The 23,893-nt window shown below is 41.3% G+C and overlaps 1 protein-coding gene across 1 annotated transcript in view; it reads right to left on the bottom strand.

Annotated features, from left to right (window-relative positions):
- The window catches only part of ndufs1 (NADH:ubiquinone oxidoreductase core subunit S1), a 51,268-nt gene that overhangs the window by 628 nt on the left and 26,747 nt on the right, over positions 1 to 23,893 (bottom strand). The window contains exons 10-18 of the mRNA XM_072261290.1: positions 22,533 to 22,647; positions 18,169 to 18,314; positions 14,074 to 14,202; positions 12,174 to 12,303; positions 8,969 to 9,129; positions 5,001 to 5,155; positions 3,026 to 3,201; positions 2,035 to 2,169; positions 1,487 to 1,559 (exon numbers count right to left, since the gene is read on the bottom strand). Coding sequence (XP_072117391.1) covers positions 1,487 to 1,559; positions 2,035 to 2,169; positions 3,026 to 3,201; positions 5,001 to 5,155; positions 8,969 to 9,129; positions 12,174 to 12,303; positions 14,074 to 14,202; positions 18,169 to 18,314; positions 22,533 to 22,647 — 1,220 coding nt within the window. The remainder of the gene's footprint in view (positions 1 to 1,486; positions 1,560 to 2,034; positions 2,170 to 3,025; positions 3,202 to 5,000; positions 5,156 to 8,968; positions 9,130 to 12,173; positions 12,304 to 14,073; positions 14,203 to 18,168; positions 18,315 to 22,532; positions 22,648 to 23,893) is intronic.

Below are 23,893 nucleotides of genomic sequence, written 5' to 3'. Positions count from 1 at the left end.
GAAGTGGACAACAATTGTACAGTGCTGTTATTGCTCATTTCCCCTTAAGTCATAGTTGTGATTCTGGGCATAAAATCCATGCTTGGGGTATCCAAACCACTAAAAGGTACGTGCCTCACATAGCAACCTCCTGATTATCTACCCAAAGGCCAGAATTATTTGCGGCTGTGTAGTTTATTCTGCTTGGAATTTGGAAGGTTTTTTTGGAATGGACAAGCAACAATAAAACCTGCATATCCTGGAAATTTAAAATAAACCCTGAATGCAGAAAATATTAAGTCAGACAGTGTCCTCAGAAAGGCAGAGTTAATCTCTTAAGTTTAACACTCATCAGTATTTCTGTTTTATACCAGTGTTCTTTTCTCAAGTGGATAAATCCCAATTCCAAATCTTTAAGGATATGCAGGTCCAGAGGAGGCTCGTGAAAATGATTATTGAAAGACCTAGATAGGGTGGACATGGAGAGGATGTTTCCTATAGTGACGGAGTCTAGGACTAGTGGACGCAATCTCAGAATTTCTTTTAGCCAGATTTTAATGAATCTGGAATTCTTCACCATTGATAGTTGTGGAGACCAAGTCATTCAGCATAAAGCAGAGGTTGATAGGTTCTTGATTTCTCAGGGCGTCAAAGGTAATGGGGAGAGTACAGGATAATGGAATTGAAGGAAATAATCAGCCGTGATGGAATGGTGGAGCAGACTCGATGGGCTGAATGGCCTAATTCTGCTCCTATGCTTTATGATCTTAATGGAACCAAGAAATAACTGTAAATCTCTGATATTAGTTGATGTTGGACTTTTGTCATTTCTTAATTTTGGCTAACAATCCAGTTACTGGAAATGGTGTTCCGATGGCCTGATGTCACTATGAGTATTCACCTATGTCTGGTCAATATTTATCTCTTGATCAACTATAGCAATAATCAGTCATCTCACTGCTACTTGAGAGCTTACTATGCACTAAATGTTGCGATATTTATTAAAATATCATTTACATTACTTTGAATAGTTTATTCTTTGCAGTACGTCTGAATTGTGCATTGACCCACCCTCAGGAATTTCATCATAAATATCTTAATGCTTATTCCCTCATCTTTTAAGATCCTTACGCTATAGACAACTTTGAAACCATTATCCCCCAGCTAAGTGTGCATTTTCCTTTGAATCTATTTTGCTTGAGTGCCCTCTATTCAATTCTGTATAATTGTGATAATTATATGATTGTTATTTAAGCATACCTCCTAAATGTATTGTTGCATTAGTTATTGCACTTACTTTTCAGGAACACCATAACTAATGCAATAATACATTGGGATGTATTGATATACATCTCATTGCCACATATCTATTAAGCACATTACTATTGGAAAATAGTACATTTAACCTCAATCAAAGAATGGACTTTCCACATTTTATGGAATTACTAAATTAACACAGTAATCGCAGTTCCCAAAGCCTGTCTGAATCAATATTCTAGTAACATACCAGTCATGTAAAAATCTTTAATTGTAAGTTGGGGTGGTATTAGTGGCTCAGTTAGCATCTGTTGATTCACCAGCTGTAAAAAAGTGAAAATTGTCAGATATAATTGTAACATAACATTGATCAGTGCACAACAGTAGCAACTTACTAGCCACTGCTCAGCCTTGTTTTCTGTAGCCTACACGGTCCAAGCAATCTCAGGTCAAACATTCTCCACAAAATTCTGCAGCATAAAAGTGCTTTCTGTAAAATTGCAAAACCTTGTTCTCCACACCACTGACATTAGCATCCAGGGCACAGAAATTTGGAATTCATTCTTTAAACATGGTGCACCTCAAACTTCCTTGAATCCTTAAAGAGACCTTTTAGAACTCTTTCAGAAATCCAGCTAAAACATTAACTGTCCTTACTTTTCTCTAGGTTAAAGATGCTGTATAAATGAGATAATTTTCTTTCTTCTGTATCCCCAGATAATATGTAGAAGTTGCAAAATAAAATGTATTTATTCAATTACATGAGAATTCTTCCATTTTTAATAAAATCACACTGACCTTTGCAAGTTCATTTGCCTGTTTGAAAAAGTTGGCCTCTTCTACGTCATCATAACAGATCAGGTTAGGAGATACCTCAGACAGCCTCTCACGGACTTCATCCAGAGTATCATATGGGAGTGTCACACCAGCCACCTACAGAGGAATAAAGGACTGGAACTCACAAACTATACTTCCAAATGCAATTTAAATAACCACCTTTTCAGAAACTCCATAAGTAAATATGACCAAGTCTTAATGCTTTACTCTTTTTAGAAAAAAGCCTAGTTTTTGTGATTTAAGATGCACTATTGATTGTACTGTTAATTCTTGAGATGGTGTTAGGTGGTCTAGAAATGCAAGTCTCTTCATAAATGAAATGCCCATTGCAGCCAAACATGCATTTTATTTCTGGTGTACATTAGCTTAGCTCAATTACCCTCAAAAGTGGTCTGCAGATTCATTTCAGAGCTTGAAACCCACTCCCAATCTTTTACGGATGAAATGATGAGATGTGCAATTTTCACCATTAGAATTTAAAGATTTTGGAAGACTGAATAATTTGTTTTATGATCAAATGGTGCTGTTTTTTATATTCTAATAAGTCTTGGTTTGCACAGAATTAGATTCTTTCATTTGATCCCTGCTTTGATTTTAAATGGGAGGGAGCAGAGAAAATACAAATCTTGAGGATTGATTTAAAGCCTTCTGAACAAAGATTAGTTTTAAGGCAGCACTTGAGAAATGCCCTTTTCTCCTCCATAGTGAGAAATGCTCTGTTCACACCCTTTCATGATATCCCACAGCATTCTGGAGGTAATGGTGCTTCTCAGCACATATGAAAATAAAATGCATTATCCAAATCATAAAAATAAGCTCCCTCAATCTGCAATAAAAATGTTCAGCTAATGCTGTTTTGTTTGGTAGTATTTGCAAAAAAGGAATTAAGTTATGGATCTACACAAGGGATAGAATAGGTTCTTGCCCTCTTCCACACATGCTCTGACAGTACCTCAGAAACAGCACGGATGATTTGCCAGTCCTCCCTCGCCATGCCTGGAGCAGTCACAGCCACTCTGGTCTGTTGGGCACGGCCCTCTGTGTTGACATAGGTAGCAGTTTTTTCCGTGTAAGCAGCTCCGGGAAGAACGACATCTGCCATAGGTGCTCCAACATCTCCATGATGTCCTAAATGAGGTCGATATTGCAAATAAAAACAGAACCTATTTGACATTCTGAAGATCTAGGAAAGAGCTGAAGCTTCATTAAGGCCAGAAGTAATAGGTTTTAAACAAAAACAAATCAAGGGGAAAGAAACTACAAAATTTAGAATTAACAAAATCCTTGATGAGGGTTTCAGCGGAGGAAGTAAAGCAGAGGCAGAACCAGGCAATATAAAACAGAATTCTTCATGCTGGTTTGAATAGTCATTTTGGTGTCATTTGTGGTAAAGTTGCAAAGCTTTGGTTCAGCTTCATACAGATGACGACAATAAGCTAAAATCAACAGGGAAGGAAGTCAAGGAAATCTCAATATTTAGTTGAGGAAATTTCTGATCTTAATACAGGAGACAGAGGCGAGAGCTAAAACTGGGAAAGAGAGGTGATTTAGTATGATGGCTAGATGAAAGATAGTGGTTCCAGATGAACCACCTCTGGATAACTGTGGGTTTGTAGCAAATATTACTTTTCATTCTGCTCTGCAGCTGAAGCTCGGTCATTGGTGAACAATATAAAAGTGAGGAGAGGATAGCAATAGCAAATCAATTGTGAAAAAATTTAATTTTCAGGTAGGAGCAGGACAGGGAAGTGATGAGTATTAATGTGTTAGGAAGTGGGGAGACAAAGGGAACAGAAAGGAATTTGAACAAATGCAAATAAAAGAACTGCAAATGCAATAAATCCGAAATAAAAACAGAAAAAGTTGGAAATACTCAGCAAGTCAGACAGCATCTGAAGAAAGAGAAATCGTTAATGGCTCAGGAACCAGGACTAACAGAAACAAATTAGTATTGGTAGCAGAGAAGGTAGGGGAGCAGGATGTGTGGAACTAAGACAACTGCTCTGGTGGTTGAAAAAAAGGTGAACCAGTGTGCCAGTTAACAGGCAATTCAGATCAAATTGACTGTGTGTAATGTGTTGATGATGGTAAGGTTATAAAACATGCCCAGCAGGGCAGATTGTACTATACAAATGAAAGCAAAAACTGAGACAAACAATGGCAGGAAATGGCTAGTTCTCATACAAACCCAAAAGAAAGAGCACCTAAGCTAAAAGTGGAGAATTCAATGTTGAGGATTTCAATAAGGAATATTCAATTTCTCCACAATAAAGCAGATGTAATTAGCAACTCTGCAGGTTCCCACAGCAAAGCTATTTATTTGAAGGAAGCAAATAGAATCGAAGGAGAAGCTGCTTCTGCAGGCAGGAGTGGATCAGTACTGATTTAGCTCACATTTAAGGAAGAAGCAGAGGGTTCTCAGGTAAACCTGGTAACAGGTGCCTATATGGTGGGCATGGACAGTTAGAGAAAAAGGAAAGGAAAGGGTTTTGGGTAAGTCTCAGAGGTAGCTTGGATAAGGTAGACAAAAATCAGACAGACAACATGAGAAGTGCTAGGCAGGAGATAACTGGGGTGGACTGCGCAACATCATTATGGCCAGAGCATTACAAGTACAACTTTGCTCCAATTCCTTTTGAACCTATGCATCTCCCCTACACCTCCCTGATAAATAGGAAAACAAACAGAACCAATTAGGGAAAAATACACTCTGGAAGACACTTTGCCAAATCTGTTCCTCAGATGATCAAAGTGTATTCACGAAATCATATAAATCAAGTGCTCCCCATGAATGCTAATTACATTCTACATGATATAACCATCCTAATCAAGAAACCTAGTAAAAACACACAGAGCCACCAACCCAGCCATCAATGGATCCTGATCTTACTAGTGTTTTTGGAGACGTTAGCAGCCCTGTCACGTACCTTGATAAATGACAAAGCAGTCCTTTGGAAGATCCTGTCGTGTGATACAACCACTGTCTGCTCCTAAGAGGAAAAGTACTTTGGGCGGATTTTTACGGATATAATCAACACCAGCTTTGTATCCCAAATCCAGAGCAGCTACTTGACTGGCAACCCTGCAAAAAGACATCTTGATATTTTCCACCTTACATCAAAAACATGGCCAGTTAATGGCCACAACGTCTACTACAGCAGCTCAATATCCTTGCTTAATCTCAGTTTAATGCTGCTGATACTTCTATCTGGTTGTACAATACAAATAGGTTATTTGGTCCAATATTCCTTTATTGGCTTTTTAAAAGTGTGAGTCTAACCTTCCAGTGTTGGCGCGTGGCCAAGCGGTTAAGGCGTTCGTCTAGTGATCTGAAGGTCGCTAGTTCGAGCCCTGGCTGAGGCAGTGTGTTGTGTCCTTGAACAAGGCACTTAACTACACATTGCTCTGCGACGACACCGGTGCCAAGCTGTATGGGTCCTAATGCCCTTCCCTCGGACAATATCGGTGGCGTGGAGAGGGGAGACTTGCAGCATAGGCAACTGCTGGTCTTCCAAACAACCTTGTCAGGCCTGCACTCTGGAAACCTTCCAAGGCGCAAATCCACGGTCTCACGAGACTAACAGATGCCTATTTTTTTTATCTAACCTTCTTGACATTTTGTAATAATCTTGCAAATTCCTCAAGGATGTGTGCTTAGCCCACTGCTCTACTCTCTCTCCACCCATGACTGTATAGCTATGCACAGCTTAAATCTTATCCATAAATTTGCTGACAATGCAACTATTGTTGGCAGAATTTCAGACGGTGATGAGAAGGTGTACAGGAGTGAGACAGATCAGCTGGTTGAGTGGTATCGCAGCAACAACCTTACACTCAACGTCAGTGAGAACAAAGAATTGATTGTGTACTTCAGAAAGGGTAAGATGTGGGGACACACACTAGTCCTCAACAGAAGTGGAAAGGGTGAGCAATTTAAAGTTCCCGGGTGTTAACATCTCTGAGGGTCTGTGCTGGGCCCAACATATCGATGCAGTCACAAAGAAGGCACAACAGTGGCTGTATTTCATTGAGTTTGAGGAGATTTTGTATGTCAAATTTCTACAGATGTACCGTGGAGAGCAATCTGACTGGCTGCATCACCGTCTGGGATGGGGGGGGCGGGCGCAGTGCACAGGATCGAAATAAGCTGCAGAAAGTTAAAAACTCAGTCAGCGCCATCATTAATCTAACTTATATACAACAAATTTCACAACACATACCAGTGATACTAAACCCGATTCTGATTCTAAGCTCTCCTGAACACTCCTTGTGTTGTAAGAACAATCTAATTTCTGTAGTCTCACCACTTAATCAGAATTATCATCACTGACTTGGGTAAGGTGAAATTTGTAGGTTTGCAGCAGCACTAGAATGCTGACATAAAATTACTATCAATTGCAAAAATAAACAAACAGTGCAATAAGGGACTGTTCGGAAATCTGATGGTGGAGGGGAAGAAGCTGCTTCTAAATCATTCAGTGTGGATCTTCAGTATCCTGTACCTCCTCCGCAACTGTATTATGAAGAGGGCATGTTGCGATTCCTTAAGGTTGAGAGAGCCGGGGGAAGTAGAGGGGATAAGCTCCCACTACCTACTAAATGATCCCAATGGCATGCATCTCAAATAGCATCTGACGACTAAGTCCAGTTCCTGGCCTTCACGTGTGGCTTAGCTGTTAAGCCTGGTGGAACCATTTCTATTGACAGGAAATGAGGCAAAGGCAGGTTACTGTCACCTTAAAACCAGTCACTTCAGGCAAATTGGGCTCATCATCTGTGGTTGGCAGCTCATCCAGAAGGAAAACTCTCATCTCAAACATCCACTGCCTTGCAGCTACACCCACTCATGGGGAAGGCTTCCGGAGTATATCCCCACAGCAAAAATTCAGAGCTAGAGTCCCTACGGCAGTTCTAACATTGAGCTCAATGCTGCCTGGCAACTCCTGTGATGCCACAGTTGCCAAAATGTATTGGCCTCTGCTATTCCTTTGGATTCTTCAGCTGTATGGAGAGGGGGAGCCTGCTGCATGGGCAACAGCTTGTTTTCCATACCGTAACGCTCTGGTTTGTGTACTTGTGTATCAATTAGAGTTATGATGCAGTATCTATGGTCGACCTCAGGGCATGTTGCAAATATCCTAACATCCTGTTAGTTTCTCCCTGTCTTCAGGTGTGATCAGTGAATTAGAACAATTTCCATAAGGCTTCAAAGGATTACACCAGGGGTGGCCAACTATGGTGCATGCGCCAAAAGTGGCGCATTGCACCCCACTGATAATAATAAAAAAGCCTGCTCATGCAAAAAGTATTAACCAAAAACTGATTTGTAGAGAAAAAAATCTATAATAGGAATTCAAGTAGTTTAGAGCTAGAAATGGGTTTTACTGAGAATAAATCTAAACCTTAGCAATTATTTTTAGCGATTTTATTATTTCGTGCACATCTTTTGGCAAATGTTATCTTTCACATTAATCTGTTTTCAATTTTTAAAAAAATGTTAAATGAGTCAAACTAGGAAAGAAGGACTTTTGTTCTGCAGTTCATAACTGTTCAACACACGTTTGATACTCGTTTGATGCTGAGGTGCCAGGCGTCTGCACCAGTGGTGGGTCGCAGGTTTTTGCCAGTCAGCTTACAATTGACACTCGTGCGCTACAGAGTTGTGCTTTGTTCGTCCTTTGTGAATACTTGCAGTTTTGTACTTTTTTGAAAATTAAGCCTTGTTTTTACATTTAGTTACCCATCATAGTGCGAAAGAAAAGCAGAAAGTGATAATAAGCATGAATTCAATGAACAGTGGGAAAATGAGTTCTTATCTATAGCAAAACCGTTTGCATTGTTTGTGAAAACACTTTCTCACATAATAGAAGACATGATCTTAATAGACACTATAAAACACAACCTCAGACTGAAATAGAAGGAAAACTGAAGCTCGTGCTTGGGTCTGAGTTACGAAAGGAATATGTGATTAAGAAAAAGGAAGAAATCAAAAGAAGACAAAATATATTTGTTAGAAGTCCTATTAAGGTAAGAAATGTTTATCTTGTTTTTATATTAAATCAACATGTCATGTAAAAATGTTAAATATGTCTATATTAACGTATTTTTACAAGAACTGAATGGGAGTACAAGAGTTGTATGGCTCATCTGAACTCATGCGTGAATGACGCATGGAATGTAAAAGGTTGGCCACCCCTGGATTACACTAATCCTGCACCCCAACCCAGGAGAGATTTATTATCTCTACCTGAATTCCAAATTCAATGCCATACTTCTGCCGCTGCTACTGTGTGATCGAGAATCTCCGGAGGGGAAGGCCCCAAATCCTCAGCTTTGCCTATTGCCAAGGCCGGGGTCGAAGCGCTCGGCAGAGATGGTGCTCGGTGTCGGAGAGCTGGTCGGAGGCTCGGAGTTTTCGGATGGACTCGGAGTCGGACTGTGGTCGGATGCTTCCAGGATGCTGCATTGGCAAGTTTGCGGCGCTGGAGGTTCACCGTCTGCGTGAGATGATGGGACTTCCGAGAGACTTTGAGACTTTTTACCGTGCCATGGTCTGTTCTTTATCAAATTAAGGTATTGCTTTGCACTGTTGTAACTATATGTTTTAATTATGTGGTTTTTGTCAGTTTTTCAGTCGGTTTGTCATGTGTTTCTGTGATATAATTCTGGAGAAACATTGTATCATTTCTTAATGCATGCATTACTAAATGACAATAAAAGAGGACTGTGTGTCCTCATAATCTAATCTAATCTATATTTCGCACTATTTCTGAGGAACACACTGGATTCTTCAGGGACTGGTTTCATACTATGAAAGTCTTCCTCAAAAACTAGTACTAAGTTATTTGTTGCTGCTCTAGTTGCAGGTTCATTTAATTTTGACCTCATCACTGACCTCTGAAGAACATTTAAAACTTTCCAGGTATCTGGTGCTCCGCTGCCCACTCGGGCATTCTGTGCGATGGTGCTGACTGTCGTGTGGATTGCTGCCCCATCCCGCCGTTGCAGAATTGAGCTTCCCAAGACCACCATGGGTTTCTCCGCTTTGTTCAAGACCTATATGTTGTTAGATTGGACGAGAAAGAAGTACAGTATATAAATTACATGTTTCTGGTGATCGTCACCTGCAGTCAATTTAGAAGTATTCTTTAAAGAATGGTAATATCTAAACCAGTGTGCAACATTACTTTCTGTAATTGGTCTTCACCACTTGGGAACTGATTAACAGTCTAGATCAATCATAAACACAATTGGAGCGGCCATTGTGAGAATAGGCAGTGTAGGAGTGGGAATCTGAGGCTTTCATTCCAGAGGCTTTGGTAAGGAGGCATGGGTGAGTAGCAGGTAAGAACAGGTAAGTTTTTAAAAAATATATAGTTGTTAAATAAAATTATACCAAATTGCAACTAATTAAATAATGTAAGGATGCAGGATCAGGTGATGTTTGTAGCTGCATGTTGTGGGAGCTGGTGGACCTCATTGTGGTTCCTGATGACCACATCTGCAGCAAGTGTTGGTTGCTCATGGAACTCCGGCTCAAAGTTGATGACCTGGAATCTGATCTTCAAACACTGTGAAACATCAGGAAGGGGGAAGAGTTACCTGGGCACTGCCTCTCAGGAGGCAGTCACACCCATTAGGCTAACAGAATGGGGTTGAGAGGGAAACTAAATCAGTATGGATCAAAAAGTGGAGCAGACTTGATAGGCTAATTCTGCTGCTGTGTTTTATGGTCCAAAAACAAAGATACTTTCTGGGCTAAACTAAGCACTTCAAAGTTTAACCTGGTAATATGCTGTTGATCGCAACTGCAATAACATTTCTCTTTACACTAAAATAGTGATACTTGACTAAAACAGAGGAATTTATTTTATTGACAAGGACTTCATTTTTTTAGTCCAGGATCTAAATGACCCACTAATTGAAACATAACGCACATCATTAAGATGCTCTTGTAAGTACAAACAGATGTTAAAATAACTAACTTTTTCTAAAATCTTTAAAAATAATATTCATGTGGTAATTGTTCTAGAGATAAATGAGACATTTGGCATTCAGCTTAATGAGTATCATGTTGCCAATGGGAATGTAGCTGCAAGTATAGGGTTCTATTGAGGAACGTTTGGGATGGATGGAGCTGTTTAAAAAAATGATGCAAAAGAAGGATTTTGTGATGACATAAGAGATTACAGATGTTGAAATCTGTGGCAAAAACAAGGTGCTGGAGGAACTCAGTTCAGGTAGCATCTGTGGAGAGAAATGGGCAGACGTTGTATTGGGTCTAGGCCTTCATCTGGACTGAAAGCTACAAGGGAGATAGCATTAGAAAAGAGTGAAGGGTAAGAGTGGAGCAAGAGCTGGCAAGCAACAGGTGGATCCAGGTGAGGAGTGGGGAGGAGTGGAAATTATGATAGAAGCTGGGATGTGATAGATGGAGGCAACAAGGGGCAGAAGATGATTGAATGTGATAGGCAAGGAAGGTAGAGCAGGGAATCCACGAGGGAGGTTGGGAGAGGAATCAGTGGGAAGACTGTACAGGTAATGGATAGGTGGAGTGGGTGGAGGAGGGAAAGAAACAGTACGATAGGGGTCGGAGGATTGGAAGAACTGGATAGATCAGGAGGGCAGAGGGGGAGCAGTTTACCTCCATTGGAGAATTAGAAGGACACTGTGTGCCCAGTTTTTCAGAACATTGAGTTGTTTAGTATTGTTTAACAGAACCTTGCAACATGAATTTTTATCTTAAATTAAACGTGCATTTGTTTCATTTTTAAGATATACAGCAGGGTAATGGGCCCATCCAAGCCAACAAGTCTATAATACCCAATTAATCTACAAACCCTTTGGAATGTGGAAGGAAACTGGAGCACCCAGGGGAAACTATAGAAATTCATTACAGATTGTGGCAGAATTGAACCCAGGTCCCTGGCATTGTAATAGTGTTACACTAACCACTACGCCATTGTGTCAATCATCCTACATCACAAATTTCTCAAACTACATTCTTGTGCAAGGAAATGAAAAAATGGCTTTCTAAACAACTGATTCAGTATTCAGAGAAATCTATTCACAAAGTGAAAAGAATTCAGAAGCTTGTTTTAATAAAAGTTTCTTGTTTAGGGTAATTAACCCACATAGAACTTCAAGTATCGAGCTTTATGTCTGACAATCTTTGTTCTTCCAAAAGTTCTGTTCAAATCCTATTTAAATACAAGGAACTGTGGTTGTATTTGTCCAAAAGTCATAATCGTTAATTAACATTCCCAGGTTATATGTATACTGTAGGAGAAAACTACTTAAAGCTCAGTAAATATACATGACTAAAAGGTTTGGTAACTGTCAATCCTCAGTTACATAACCTTGCAAGACAAATTGCTGAAAAGTAGTTTGCAAAAGGACTAACCGGATCCACTTTGAGAAGTTACTGTGTAGTCAGAGGGGAAACAGCTAAACAAAGACTGCATTATTACAGAAGCACTTGAAAGGCAAACAAAAACAGTAGCTAAAAAGTTCTGAAAATACCTCAGGCAGTATATATGGACGCAGAGCAAATGTTTGCCTCTGACAGAAGGGAGCTTCACCTCAAAGTTTAACTTGATATCTCTCTTCACAGATGCTGCCTAACCTGCTGACTATTTCCAGTACTTTGTTTTGTGTTACATATTTGCTCTCTTTGCCTTAGTGACCATGTTGAGGCCCCAAAGAGAATATCACTTTACTTCTCGCTGATATTTCATCCTAATTTCCTTTTGAGGGGTTCAAATAAATTGATATTTTCTGTGTTGGGATCGGAATCAAAGTTCAAAATGCAAAGTAAATTTTTTTTTAATCAAAGTACATATATATCACCACATACAACCCTGAGATTCATTTTCCTGCAGGTAATCACAGTAAATACAAGAAACACACTACAATCAATGAAAGGCTGCAACCAACCGGAATGAACATCAACCGATGTGCAAAAACAAAATACTGTGCTGGTGGAGCCAAGCATTTGCTTTATCAGCAACTTTAGTTTAAAACATCTGCAATTCAAGTTTCAGTTGACAAAGTATGAATAAGAATTACACTTGGTTATAATATGGCTGCATAAACCGTACCTCACTGAAAGGGTGCTTTCCTGATGCAATCTCCTCTAACACCTTTGGAGATTCCCCAAGATGATTGTAGGAATAACTCAGATCCATGTTTGCCCCAACTAATGCCACTTGAAGATCATTGTGTAGCCAGCTGTAAATTGCCACAAACACTTAATGTTACATACTGTTGATTCTGATTACTGGGTTAACTGTTTAAGCAAGCAAAAGATACTGTTAGTAACAGCAGGTCTGGCATTATTTGATAGAATAATTAAACAGGTACAAACTAATCAATTTTCAAATTAGCATGCCTTTCTTTACAAACTTTTTTCCTTCCACTCCAATCTGCACAGTCTTGCGGTGAAAATTAGAAAAGCTATATCATGTTGCATGTACAAAGGTTAGACTGTATAGATGGATGAAGGAAATGAAAGTAAATTAAAAACTAACACCTAGAGTACATTTCTGGATATCCAAGAGTAACCAAGTTCCACTTATGTGTAGTTGCTGTTGTAATGCAAGGACTACAGTTGCCAACTTGTGCATAGCAAGCTCCCACAAACTTGGGAGCAATGTAAAGGAATCAACTAATTTGCTTTACTTATAGAGACCAAAAAAAAAATCACCATGAATAATTCCTCTGCACAATTTTCTAAAGAGCGTAATAGGAATTTGTATATATTCACTTGAGAGAATGGCTCTGGTTTAACATCTCATCCAAAAGGTGACAATACAAATTATGGAGCTCACTGTACTGACAGCACTGAGTTAGATTTCCTGACCCCCACCCTAATTCAATTATCCAAAGTGAAACTTAAACCAACTATCTTCAAAGAGAAGATGCAATCAACTGAACTGCCGGCAACTTGCAAGCATGTGCAGTAGATGGTTAATAGATAAAAACATGCTCGCATGGAAAATAAATAACAACACAAACAACTGAACAAAGTGTCAATGTATGTAGCTAAATTTCTATGTGCTTTGTCAACTTATAGACTTTACACCCCCACAATGATCTGTCAAGAACAAAATGAAAACAAACATGTTTACATCTCTTTTTTGCTACATCATCATCTTGAAGGAGAGAACTGGCAGTCCCTGTTTCTGTTCTTACTGATGCAGAGAATCATCTGCAATGGCTTTTACCCTAACTCCCACATACTACTTTGGGAAGATGAATCTGTGACTCTTTTCTAGATAAGGTTTCATAGGGAGCTGACTCATACGGCATTGAAACTTGCCATTTTGCCCCCAAAGTCTGTGCCCATGATCAAGCACCCATCTACATTAATCCCCTATTAATCCCAAATCACTCACATTTTACTAACTCTTCCTTAATTCCCTTGGTGCCCATCACAGAGGCAACTTACAGTAGCTAAATAACCCATTACCCAGCACCATCTTAGCATGTGGGAGGAAACTGAATCACCTAGGAGAAATCTGTAATCACGGAGAATGTGCAAATTCCACAGTCAGGATCAAACCCAGGTCTCTAGACAAGCTGTGAGACAGCATCACTACCCTTTGCCCACCCTTCCATCTTCTGTTCGAAGTCAACCCGTGCTTGTCCAAACCAAACCCAAGCAGAACCAAAGCTTTCAGACAACAACATACACGTTCTCATTCACCACTGATCACAATGCTTGCTGAACCAGATTGAGGAATCTCAAATTTAAGTCAGTTTAATAATAATTGAGCAATTATTCATCTCCAAAGATGATGTTTCAATTTTAAAATTGTTTGTTTTCAGATTAACCATTACCACCTCTGTGTCAAATTTTATTTGATAAATTATTTCAAAAGTGCCATTCAAATGCAGGGGATTATAGCTGTCTGCTATTACGCCAAAGGAGCGAAGTTTAGAGTCAGAAGTTTCCATCCAGACAATTGCCTGCTTCTTTTCTGATCAAACAATTCTCACCTCTTTCTGATCCGAACATTGAAAAGTGGGGCTTCAAAGCGTGGGTTGGTGCCAACCAGCAGCAGGACATCAGCCTCTTCCACTCCAGCAATCCTGGTATTCAGCAAGTAATTGGAGCGCAAGTCAGTGCTGTTTGGGAAAAGAAAAAGAGGTCAACTCCTCAGAAGTTACTACTGTAACAACCATAATGTTGCAGGAACTCCAAGCACATATAGTCAAGGAATCAGTTGGCCACTCCTGACCTTCTTTAGAACATAGAACATAGAAAATAGGTGCAGGAGTAGGCCATTCGGCCCTTCGAGCCTGCACCGCCATTTATTATGATCATGGCTGATCATCCAACTCAGAACCCTGCCCCAGCCTTCCCTCCATACCCCCTGATCCCCGTAGCCACAAGGGCCATATCTAACTCCCTCTTAAATATAGCCAATGAACTGGCCTCAACTGTTTCCTGTGGCAGAGAATTCCACAGATTCACCACTCTCTGTGTGAAGAAGTTTTTCCTAATCTCGGTCCTAAAGGGCTTCCCCTCTATCCTCAAACTGTGGCCCCTCGTTCTCGACTTCCCCAACATCGGGAACAATCTTCCTGCATCTAGCCTGTCCAATCCCTTTAGGATCTTATACGTTTCAATCAGATCCCCCCTCAATCTTCTAAATTCCAACGAGTACAAGCCCAGTTCATCCAGTCTTTCTTCATATGAAAGTCCTGCCATCCCGGGAATCAATCTGGTGAACCTTCTTTGTACTCCCTCTATGGCAAGGATGTCTTTCCTCAGGTTAGGGGACCAAAACTGCACACAATACTCCAGGTGTGGTCTCACCAAGGCCTTGTACAACTGCAGTAGTACCTCCCTGCTCCTGTACTCGAATCCTCTCGCTATAAATGCCAGCATACCATTCGCCTTTTTCACCGCCTGCTGTACCTGCATGCCCACTTTCAATGACTGGTGTATAATGACACCCAGGTCTCGTTGCACCTCCCCTTTTCCTAATCGGCCACCATTCAGATAATAATCTGTTTTCCTATTTTTGCCACCAAAGTGGACAACTTCACATTTATCCACATTAAATTGCATCTGCCATGAATTTGCCCACTCACCCAACCTATCCAAGTCACCCTGCGTCCTCTTAGCATCCTCCTCACAGCTAACACTGCCACCCAGCTTCGTGTCATCCGCAAACTTGGAGATGCTGCATTTAATTCCCTCATCCAAGTCATTAATATATATTGTAAACAACTGGGGTCCCAGCACTGAGCCTTGCGGTACCCCACTAGTCACTGCCTGCCATTCTGAAAAGATCCTGTTTATTCCCACTCTTTGCTTCCTGTCTGCTAACCAATTCTCCATCCACATCAATACCTCACCCCCAATACCGTGTGCTTTAAGTTTGCACACTAATCTCCTGCGTGGGACCTTGTCAAAAGCCTTTTGAAAATCCAAATATACCACATCCACTGGTTCTCCCCTATCCACTCTACTAGTTACATCCTCAAAAAATTCTATGAGATTCATCAGACATGATATTCCTTTCACAAATCCATGCTGACTTTGTCCGATCATTTCACCGCTTTCCAAGTGTGCTGTTATCACATCCTTGATAACTGACTCCAGCAGTTTCCCCACCACCGACGTTAGGCTAACCGGTCTATAATTCCCCGGTTTCTCTCTCCCTCTTTTTTAAAAAGTGGAGTTACATTAGCCACCCTCCAATCCTCAGGAACTAGTCCAGAATCTAACGAGTTTTGAAAAATTATCACTAATGCATCCACTATTTCTTGGGCTACTTCCTTAAGCACTCTAGGATGCAGACCATCTGGCCCTGGGGATTTATCTGCCTTCAATCCCTTCAATTTACCTAACACCACTTCCCTACTAACATGTATTTCGCTCAGTTCCTCCATCTCACTGGACTCTCTGTCCCCTACTATTTCTGGAAGATTATTTATGTCCTCCTTAGTGAAGACAGAACCAAAGTAATTATTCAATTGGTCTGCCATGTCCTTGCTCCCCATAATCAATTCACCTGTTTCTGTCTGCAGGGGACCTACATTTGTCTTTACCAGTCTTTTCCTTTTTACATATCTATAAAAGCTTTTACAGTCCGTTTTTATGTTCCCTGCCAGTTTTCTCTCATAATCTTTTTTCCCCTTCCTAATTAAGCCCTTTGTCCTCCTCTGCTGAACTCTGAATTTCTCCCAGTCCTCAGGTGAGCCACTTTCTCTGGCTAATTTGTATGCTTCTTCTTTGGAATTGATACTATCCCTAATTTCTCTTGTCAGCCACGGGTGCACTACCTTCCTTGATTTATTCTTTTGCCAAACTGGGATGAACAATTGTTGTAGTTCATCCATGCAACCTTTAAATGCTTGCCATTGCATATCCACCGTCAATCCTTTAAGTGTCATTTGCCAGTCTATCTTAGCTAATTCACGTCTCATACCTTCAAAGTTACCCCTCTTTAAGTTCAGAACCTTTGTTTCTGAATTAACTATGTCACTCTCCATCTTAATGAAGAATTCCACCATATTATGGTCACTCTTACCCAAGGGGCCTCTCACGACAAGATTGCTAATTAACCCTTCCTCATTGCTCAAAACCCAGTCCAGAATAGCCTGCTCTCTAGTTGGTTCCTCGACATGTTGGTTCAAAAAACCATCCCGCATACATTCCAAGAAATCCTCTTCCTCAGCACCTTTACCAATTTGGTTCACCCAATCTACATGTTTAGTGTTCTTGCCATGTACTCCAGTGTCCAGTTGAGTTTTCCATCAATGGCAAGCAACCTAAATGCTATAAAAACTGCAAAATAGTTCAAATTATGTGTGGAAGGGAACTGAAAAATATCCATGAAAGCTCCAAGGTTTTGTTAAATCTCCTATGTCCCTTAGGGATGGGATTCTGTCACCTTTAATATGGAATGTTTTAAGTACGACTGAAGGGGATATTGTACGATCATTTAGGAGGAAACTGCCCAAAACCTTCTCCGAATCTATCCAGTCACAAGTGCAGAAATTTGTTTTATGTAACTAACCATGTCTAGAGCAAGATCCAACAAAATGCAGCATGATAAACACTTCAGCCAATTGATTTGGTGGTGGTGAAGTCAAGAACTTTGTTCAAAGTTTGTGGAAAGATCCAACGTGTCTCCTCAAAAAGTATCCACAAAATGATTACTATCCACTTTGGCTATATTAGGGGGGAGGGGAGGGCCTCAGTTTATCATTATTTGTGCCACCTACAAGTAAGATTTGCTTGGTGCTTGGCTAATCTCATCTATGCACTTGAAACCTGGAGCTGTCCTTGAAACCATGACCTTCAGAGGGCAAGGAGAGCAGTGACACAAGAGTGTTCTGTGTATAGGGTGTACAGCACATCTTTCGGTAATACATGGACCAGTGAATGAAGCTCAGTACCCAGAATTCTCCACGTGTTAAGCTGCTACTCCCAACGTAGCCCTAGCAACAGGGAAGAATTCTATCTGAATTAAAGAAACGTATTCACGTCATTTCTTTGAGTTCACATGGTACTACATGCCTGCAAACACACCAGCTCCTCAAAGGGAGGCATGTATATAGGTTACACTACAGTAGACCAGAGAAACATGGCCACAAAATATGTTCTGTGCACCCAAGAAAGGCCAGAAAAGTGAGCTAGAGAGAATAAAATACACAGGTTAGGGTACAATTATTGTAAATATGGATCCTTGACAGTCAGCATGTACCTGGCTGACTTCCATCTTGTACTTCTATTAGCAGGGACAATAAAAAAAACACTGTAATTCTTGTCAAACTGATTGTAACTGCAGAGTGTAAAGGTTTGTGTCATGTCCAGAAATTCAACACTAATCCAACATCAGCACCACCTGAAATGTGGGGCAATAGCTGGAATGTTGCAAGGCTATGTGGAACTACAGTGAGCTTCAGAAGAGGTAACCTATTCTCACCATCGAAAAATGTTTGCTACCAACGTCAGGCTAAGGTGACAGAAAATATGATTACAGTTGTAAATATGAAAAATTAAATAGAGTCATTACCATAATGTAACTTGCAACAAATCAAAAATCCATGTATTCTTGACCTTTCCAACCTTACCCAGCTCCAGTCATAGGAAAGATCTCCTCGGTGCAGAGCGCATCACTGTTTAATCTGTTGATCAAGTCTTTTTGGGCCACAAGAGTCTCGGCATCAACCATTCCTCCAGCAATAGCAGCAATCTCTTTACTCTGCACTTTTTGTAACTTAAAACCACATAATGAAAAGATTAGAGGAGGGAATAAACATAGAAACATAGAAAATCTACAGCACAAAACAGGCTCTTCAGCCCACAAAGCTGTGCCGAACATGTCCTTACCTTAGAAATTACCTAGGGCTACCCACAGCCCTCCATTTTTCTGAGCTCCATGTACCTGTCCAGGAGTCTGTTAAAAGACCCTATCATATCCGCCTCCACCACCATCACCGGCAGCCCATTCCACGCACTCACCACTCTCTGTGTAAAAAACTTACTCCTGACATCTCCTCTGTACCTACTTCCAAGCACCTTAAAACTGTGTCCTCTTGTGGCAACCATTTCAGCACTGGGAAAAAGCCTCTGACTATCCACACGATCAATGCCTCTCATTATCTTATACACCTTTATCAGGTTACCTCTCATCCTCCGTCGCTCCAAGGAAAAAAGGCCGAGTTTACTCAACCTATTCTCATAAGGCATACTCCCCAATCCAGGCAACATCCTTGTAAATCTCCTCTGCACCCTTTCTATGGTTTCCACATCCTTCCTGTAGCGAGGCAACCAGAACTGAGCACAGTACTCCCAAGTGGGGTCTGACCAGGGTCCCATATAGCTGCAACATTACCTCTCGGCTCCTAAACTCAATCCCACGATTGATGAAGGCCAATGCACCGTATGCCTTTATAACCACAGAGTCAACCTGCGCGGCAGCTTTGAGTGTCCTATGGACTCGGACCCCAATATCCCTCTGATCCTCCACACTGCCAAGAGTCTTGCCATTAATGCTATATTCTGCCATCATATTTGACCTACCAAAATGAAAAACCTCACACTTATCTGGGTTGAACTCCATCTGCCACTTCTCAATCCAGTTTTGCATCCTATCAATGTCCCGCTGTAACCTCTGACAGCCCTCCACACTATCCACAACACCCCCAACCTTTGTGTCGTCAGCAAACTTACTAACCCATCACTCCACTTCCTCATCCAGGTCATTTATAAAAATCACAAAGAGTAGGGGTCCCAGAACTGATCCCTGAGGCATACCACTGGTCACCGACCTCCGTGCAGAATATGACCCGTCGACAACCACTCTTTGCCTTCCGTGGGCAAGCCAGTTCTGGATCCACAAAGCAATGTCCCCTTGGATCCCATGCCTCCTTACTTTCTCAATAAACCTTGCAAGGGTTATCTTGTCAAATGCCTTGCAGAAATCTAAATACACTACATCTACTACTCTAACTTCATCAATATGTTTAGTCACATCCTCAAAAAATTCAGTCAGGCTCGTAAGGCACGACCTGCCCTTGACAAAGCCATGCTGACTATTCCTAATCATATTATGCCTCTCCAAATGTTCATAAATCCTGCCTCTCAGGATCTTCTCCATCAACTTACCAACCACTGAAGACTCACTGGTCTATAATTTCCTGGGCTACCTCTACTCCCTTTCTTGAATAAGGGAACAACATCCACAACCCTCCAATCCTCCGGAACCTCTCCTGTCCCCATTGATGATGCAAGAATCATTTCCAGAGGCTCAGCAACCTCCTCCCTCGCCTCCCACAGTAGCCTGGGGTACATCTCGTCCAGTCCCGGTGACTTATCCAACTTGATGCTTTCCCAAAGCTCCAGCACATCCTCTTTCTTAATGTTTATATGCTCAAGCTTTTTAATCTGCTGTAAGTCATCCCTACAACCGCCAAGATTCTTTTCCGTAGGGAATACTGAAGCAAAGTACTCTTTAAGTACCTCTACTATCTCCTCTGGTTCCATACACACTTTTCCACTGTCACACTTGATTGGTCCTATTCTGTCATGTCTTATCCTCTTGCTTTTCACATACTTGTGGAATGCCTTGGGGTTTTCCTTAATCCTGTCTGTCAATGCCTTCTCATGGCCCCTTCTGGCTCTCCTAGTTTCATTCTTAAGCTCCTTCCTGCTAGCCTTATAATATTCTAGATCTCTATCACTACCTAGTTTTTTGAACCTTCCCTAAGCTCTTCTTTTCTTCTTGACTAGATTTACAACAGCCTTTGTACATCACGGTTCCTGTACCCTACCATCCTTTCCCTGTCTCATTGGAACATACCTATGCAGAACACCATGCAAATATCCCTTGAATCAACAAGCTCATTCGTAAGGCCAGTGATGTTGTGGGGATGGAACTGGACTCTCTGATGGTGGTGTCTGAAAAGAGGATGCTGTCCAAGTTGCATGCCATCTTGGACAATGTCTCCCATCCACTACATAATGTACTGGGTGGGCACAGGAGTACATTCAGCCAGAGACTCATTCCACCGAGATGCAGCACAGAGCGTCATAGGAAGTCATTCCTGCCTGTGGCCATCAAACTTTACAACTCCTCCCTTGGAGGGTCAGACACCCTGAGCCAATAGGCTGGTCCTGGACTTATTTCCTGGCATAATTTACATATTACTATTTAATTATTTATGGTCTTATTACTATTTAATTATTTATGGTGCAACTGTAACGAAAACCAATTTCCCCCGGGATCAATAAAGTATGACTACGACTATTTGCCACATTTCTTCCTTAAATTTCCCTGAGAACATCCGTTCCGAATTTATGTTTCCAAGTTCGTGCCTGATAGCCTCATATATCCCCTTACTCCACTTAAATGCTTTCCTAACTTGTCTGCTCCTATCCCTCTCCAATGCTATGGTAAAGGAGATAAAATTGTGATCACCATCTCCAAAATGCTCTCCCAGTGACAGATCTGACACCTGACCAGATCAAGTACAGCCTCTCCTCTTGCAGGCTTATCTACATATTGTGTCAATAAACCTTCCTGAACACACCTAACAAACTCTATCCCATCTAAACCCCTCCCTCTAGGGAGATGCCAATCAATATTTGGGAAATTAAAATCTCCCACCATGACAACTCTGTTATTATTACACATTTCAAGAATCTGTCTCCCTATCTGCTCCTCAATGTCCCTGTTACTATTGAGTGGTCTGTAAAAAACATCCAGTAGAGTTATTGACCCCTTCCTGTTCCTAACTTCCACACACAGAGACTCCATAGACAATCTCTGATCAACAGTGCCACGTCCCCACCTCTTTTGCCTCCCTCCCTGTCCTTTTTGAAACATCTTAAGCCTGGTACTCGAAGTAACCATTCCTGCCCCTGACCCATCCAAGTCTCTGTAATGGCCACAACATCATAGCTCCAAGTACTGATCCACGCTCTAAGCTCATCCGCTTTGTTCATAATACTCCTTGCATTAAAATAGACACATCTCAAACCATCGGTCTGAATGTGTCCCTTCTCTATCACCTGCCTATCCTCCCTCCACTACTGTCTCCAAGCTTTCTCTATTTGAGAGCCAACCGCCTCTTCCTCCATCACTTCAGTTCGGTACCCATATCCAGCAATTCTAGTTTAAACTCTCCCCAATAGACCTTGCAAACCTCCCCGCCAGGATATTGGTCCCCTTGGGGTTCAAGTGCAACCCATCCTTTTTGTACAGGTCACACCTGCCCCAAAAGAGGTCCCAATGATCCAGAAACCCGAATCCCTGCCCTCCGCTCCAATCCCTCAGCCACGCATTTCTCCTCCACCTCATTCTATTCCTATACTCACTGTCGTGTGGCACAGGCAGTAATCCTGAGATTACTACCCTTGAGGTCCTACTTCTCAACTTCCTTCCTAGCCCCCTGTAGTCTGTTTTCAGGACCACCTCCCCTTTCCTACTCATATCGTTGGTACCAATATGTACCACGACCTCTGGCTGTTCTCCTTCCCACTTCTGGATATCGTGAATGCGATCAGAAATGTCCCAGACCCTGGCACCTGGGAGGCAAACTACCATCCGTATTTCTCTCCTGCGTCCACAGGATAAAGTTCTAGATTTCATTGAATAATACAGTAGGTCATCATTTAGCTCATTTTGTATGTGGCCGTGTTTTGAAAAACAGCTTCAAAATCCTTACTCTGTCCCCTTTAAACTTTTATCCAGTTTCTTTTGGAAGTTAGATTGAAATTGCTTCCATCATCCTTCCAAGCCCTACATTTCTCATCTTTCCCTGGATCTTCTACCAACCATCTTAAATTACTGAACACTGGTTATTTTTATCACTCTACCATCCTTATATCCCGCCCTTAACACTGCTCACCACTGGAAACCCAATTGTGCCTTTTGCAGTTCTCCCCTGCTCCAGGACACTTCTGGTTATTATAATTTGTATTAGTTCATTACCACTTCTGCAATTTGACTCAATGCCTCCTCCCAAGATGCAGATACCAGCTGCCCTTGTGGGTTCCTGACCAAAGGGACAGTTAATCGTTGTCGCTTAAGGCCATCGTATGCAAACCTGCAAAGGAAGAAAGCGTACATAGTAAAAAAATCACATCTATTTCAAATTAAGTTTAAAAAAAAAAATCACAGAATTGGAAGCAATGAGGCCCTGATGAAGACATTCAATTCCTGTAACCATTCTATTACATGAGCAACCTCCTTTCATTTTATTTAAAAAAAGAACAATTCACAATGACACATGGTTTGGATAAACAGAAGTCTTGACCTTGGTGCAGAAAATCTCTTTAAAATCATTAAGAATTTAGACTTTATTTCATTTATTTCTGATTATTGAAATGTTAGTAATTAAAATGATGTAATTGCATGGCAATTCCTAAAACATTAAGTCTGATTCACTGTCCAGATGCTGCCTAATCTACTGAGTATTTCCAATATTTTCTGCTTTTATTTCAGATTTCCAACATCTGCAATTCTTTTAATTTCACATGGATAGACTGCTTGTTTTAAACAAGTGGCACAATGGAGTTTTAGATTGATTGGGCAAGGGAAACCAAATTAGTTGCAGACCTTGAAAGATACATAGAAACATAGAAACATAGAAAATAGGTGCAGGAGTAGGCCATTCAGCCCTTCGAGCCTGCACCGCCATTTATTATGATCATGGCTGATCATTCAACTCAGAACCTCGCCCCAGCCTTCCCTCCATACCCCCTGATCCCCGTAGCCACAAGGGCCATATCTAACTCCCTCTTAAATATAGCCAATGAACTGGCCTGAACTGCTTCCTGTGGCAGAGAATTCCACAGATTCACCACTCTCTGAGTGAAGAACTTTTTCCTAATCTCGGTCCTAAAAGGCTTCCCCTTTATCCTCAAACTGTGACCCCTTGTTCTGGACTTCCCCAACATCGGAAACAATCTTCCTGCATCTAGCCTGTCCAATCCCTTTAGGATTTTATACGTTTCAATCAGATCCCCCCTCAATCTTCTAAATTCCAACGAGTACAAGCCCAGTTCATCCAGTCTTTCTTCATATGAAAGTCCTGCCATCCCAGGAATCAATCTGGTGAACCTTCTTTGTACTCCCTCTATGGCAAGGATGTCTTTCCTCAGATTAGGGGACCAAAACTGCACACAATACTCCAGGTGTGGTCTCACCAAGGCCTTGTACAACTGCAGTGGTACCTCCCTGCTCCTGTACTCAAATCCTCTCGCTATAAATGCCAGCATACCATTCGCCTTTTTCACCGCCTGCTGTACCTGCATGCCCACTTTCAATGACTGGTGTATAATGACACCCAG

This window comes from Mobula birostris, chromosome 6 (assembly GCF_030028105.1).
Source record: "Mobula birostris isolate sMobBir1 chromosome 6, sMobBir1.hap1, whole genome shotgun sequence".
Taxonomy (NCBI): Eukaryota; Metazoa; Chordata; class Chondrichthyes; order Myliobatiformes; family Myliobatidae; genus Mobula; species Mobula birostris.
The sequence above is the reverse complement of the archived record's forward strand: the minus strand, read 5'-3'. Positions and strand labels throughout refer to the sequence as shown.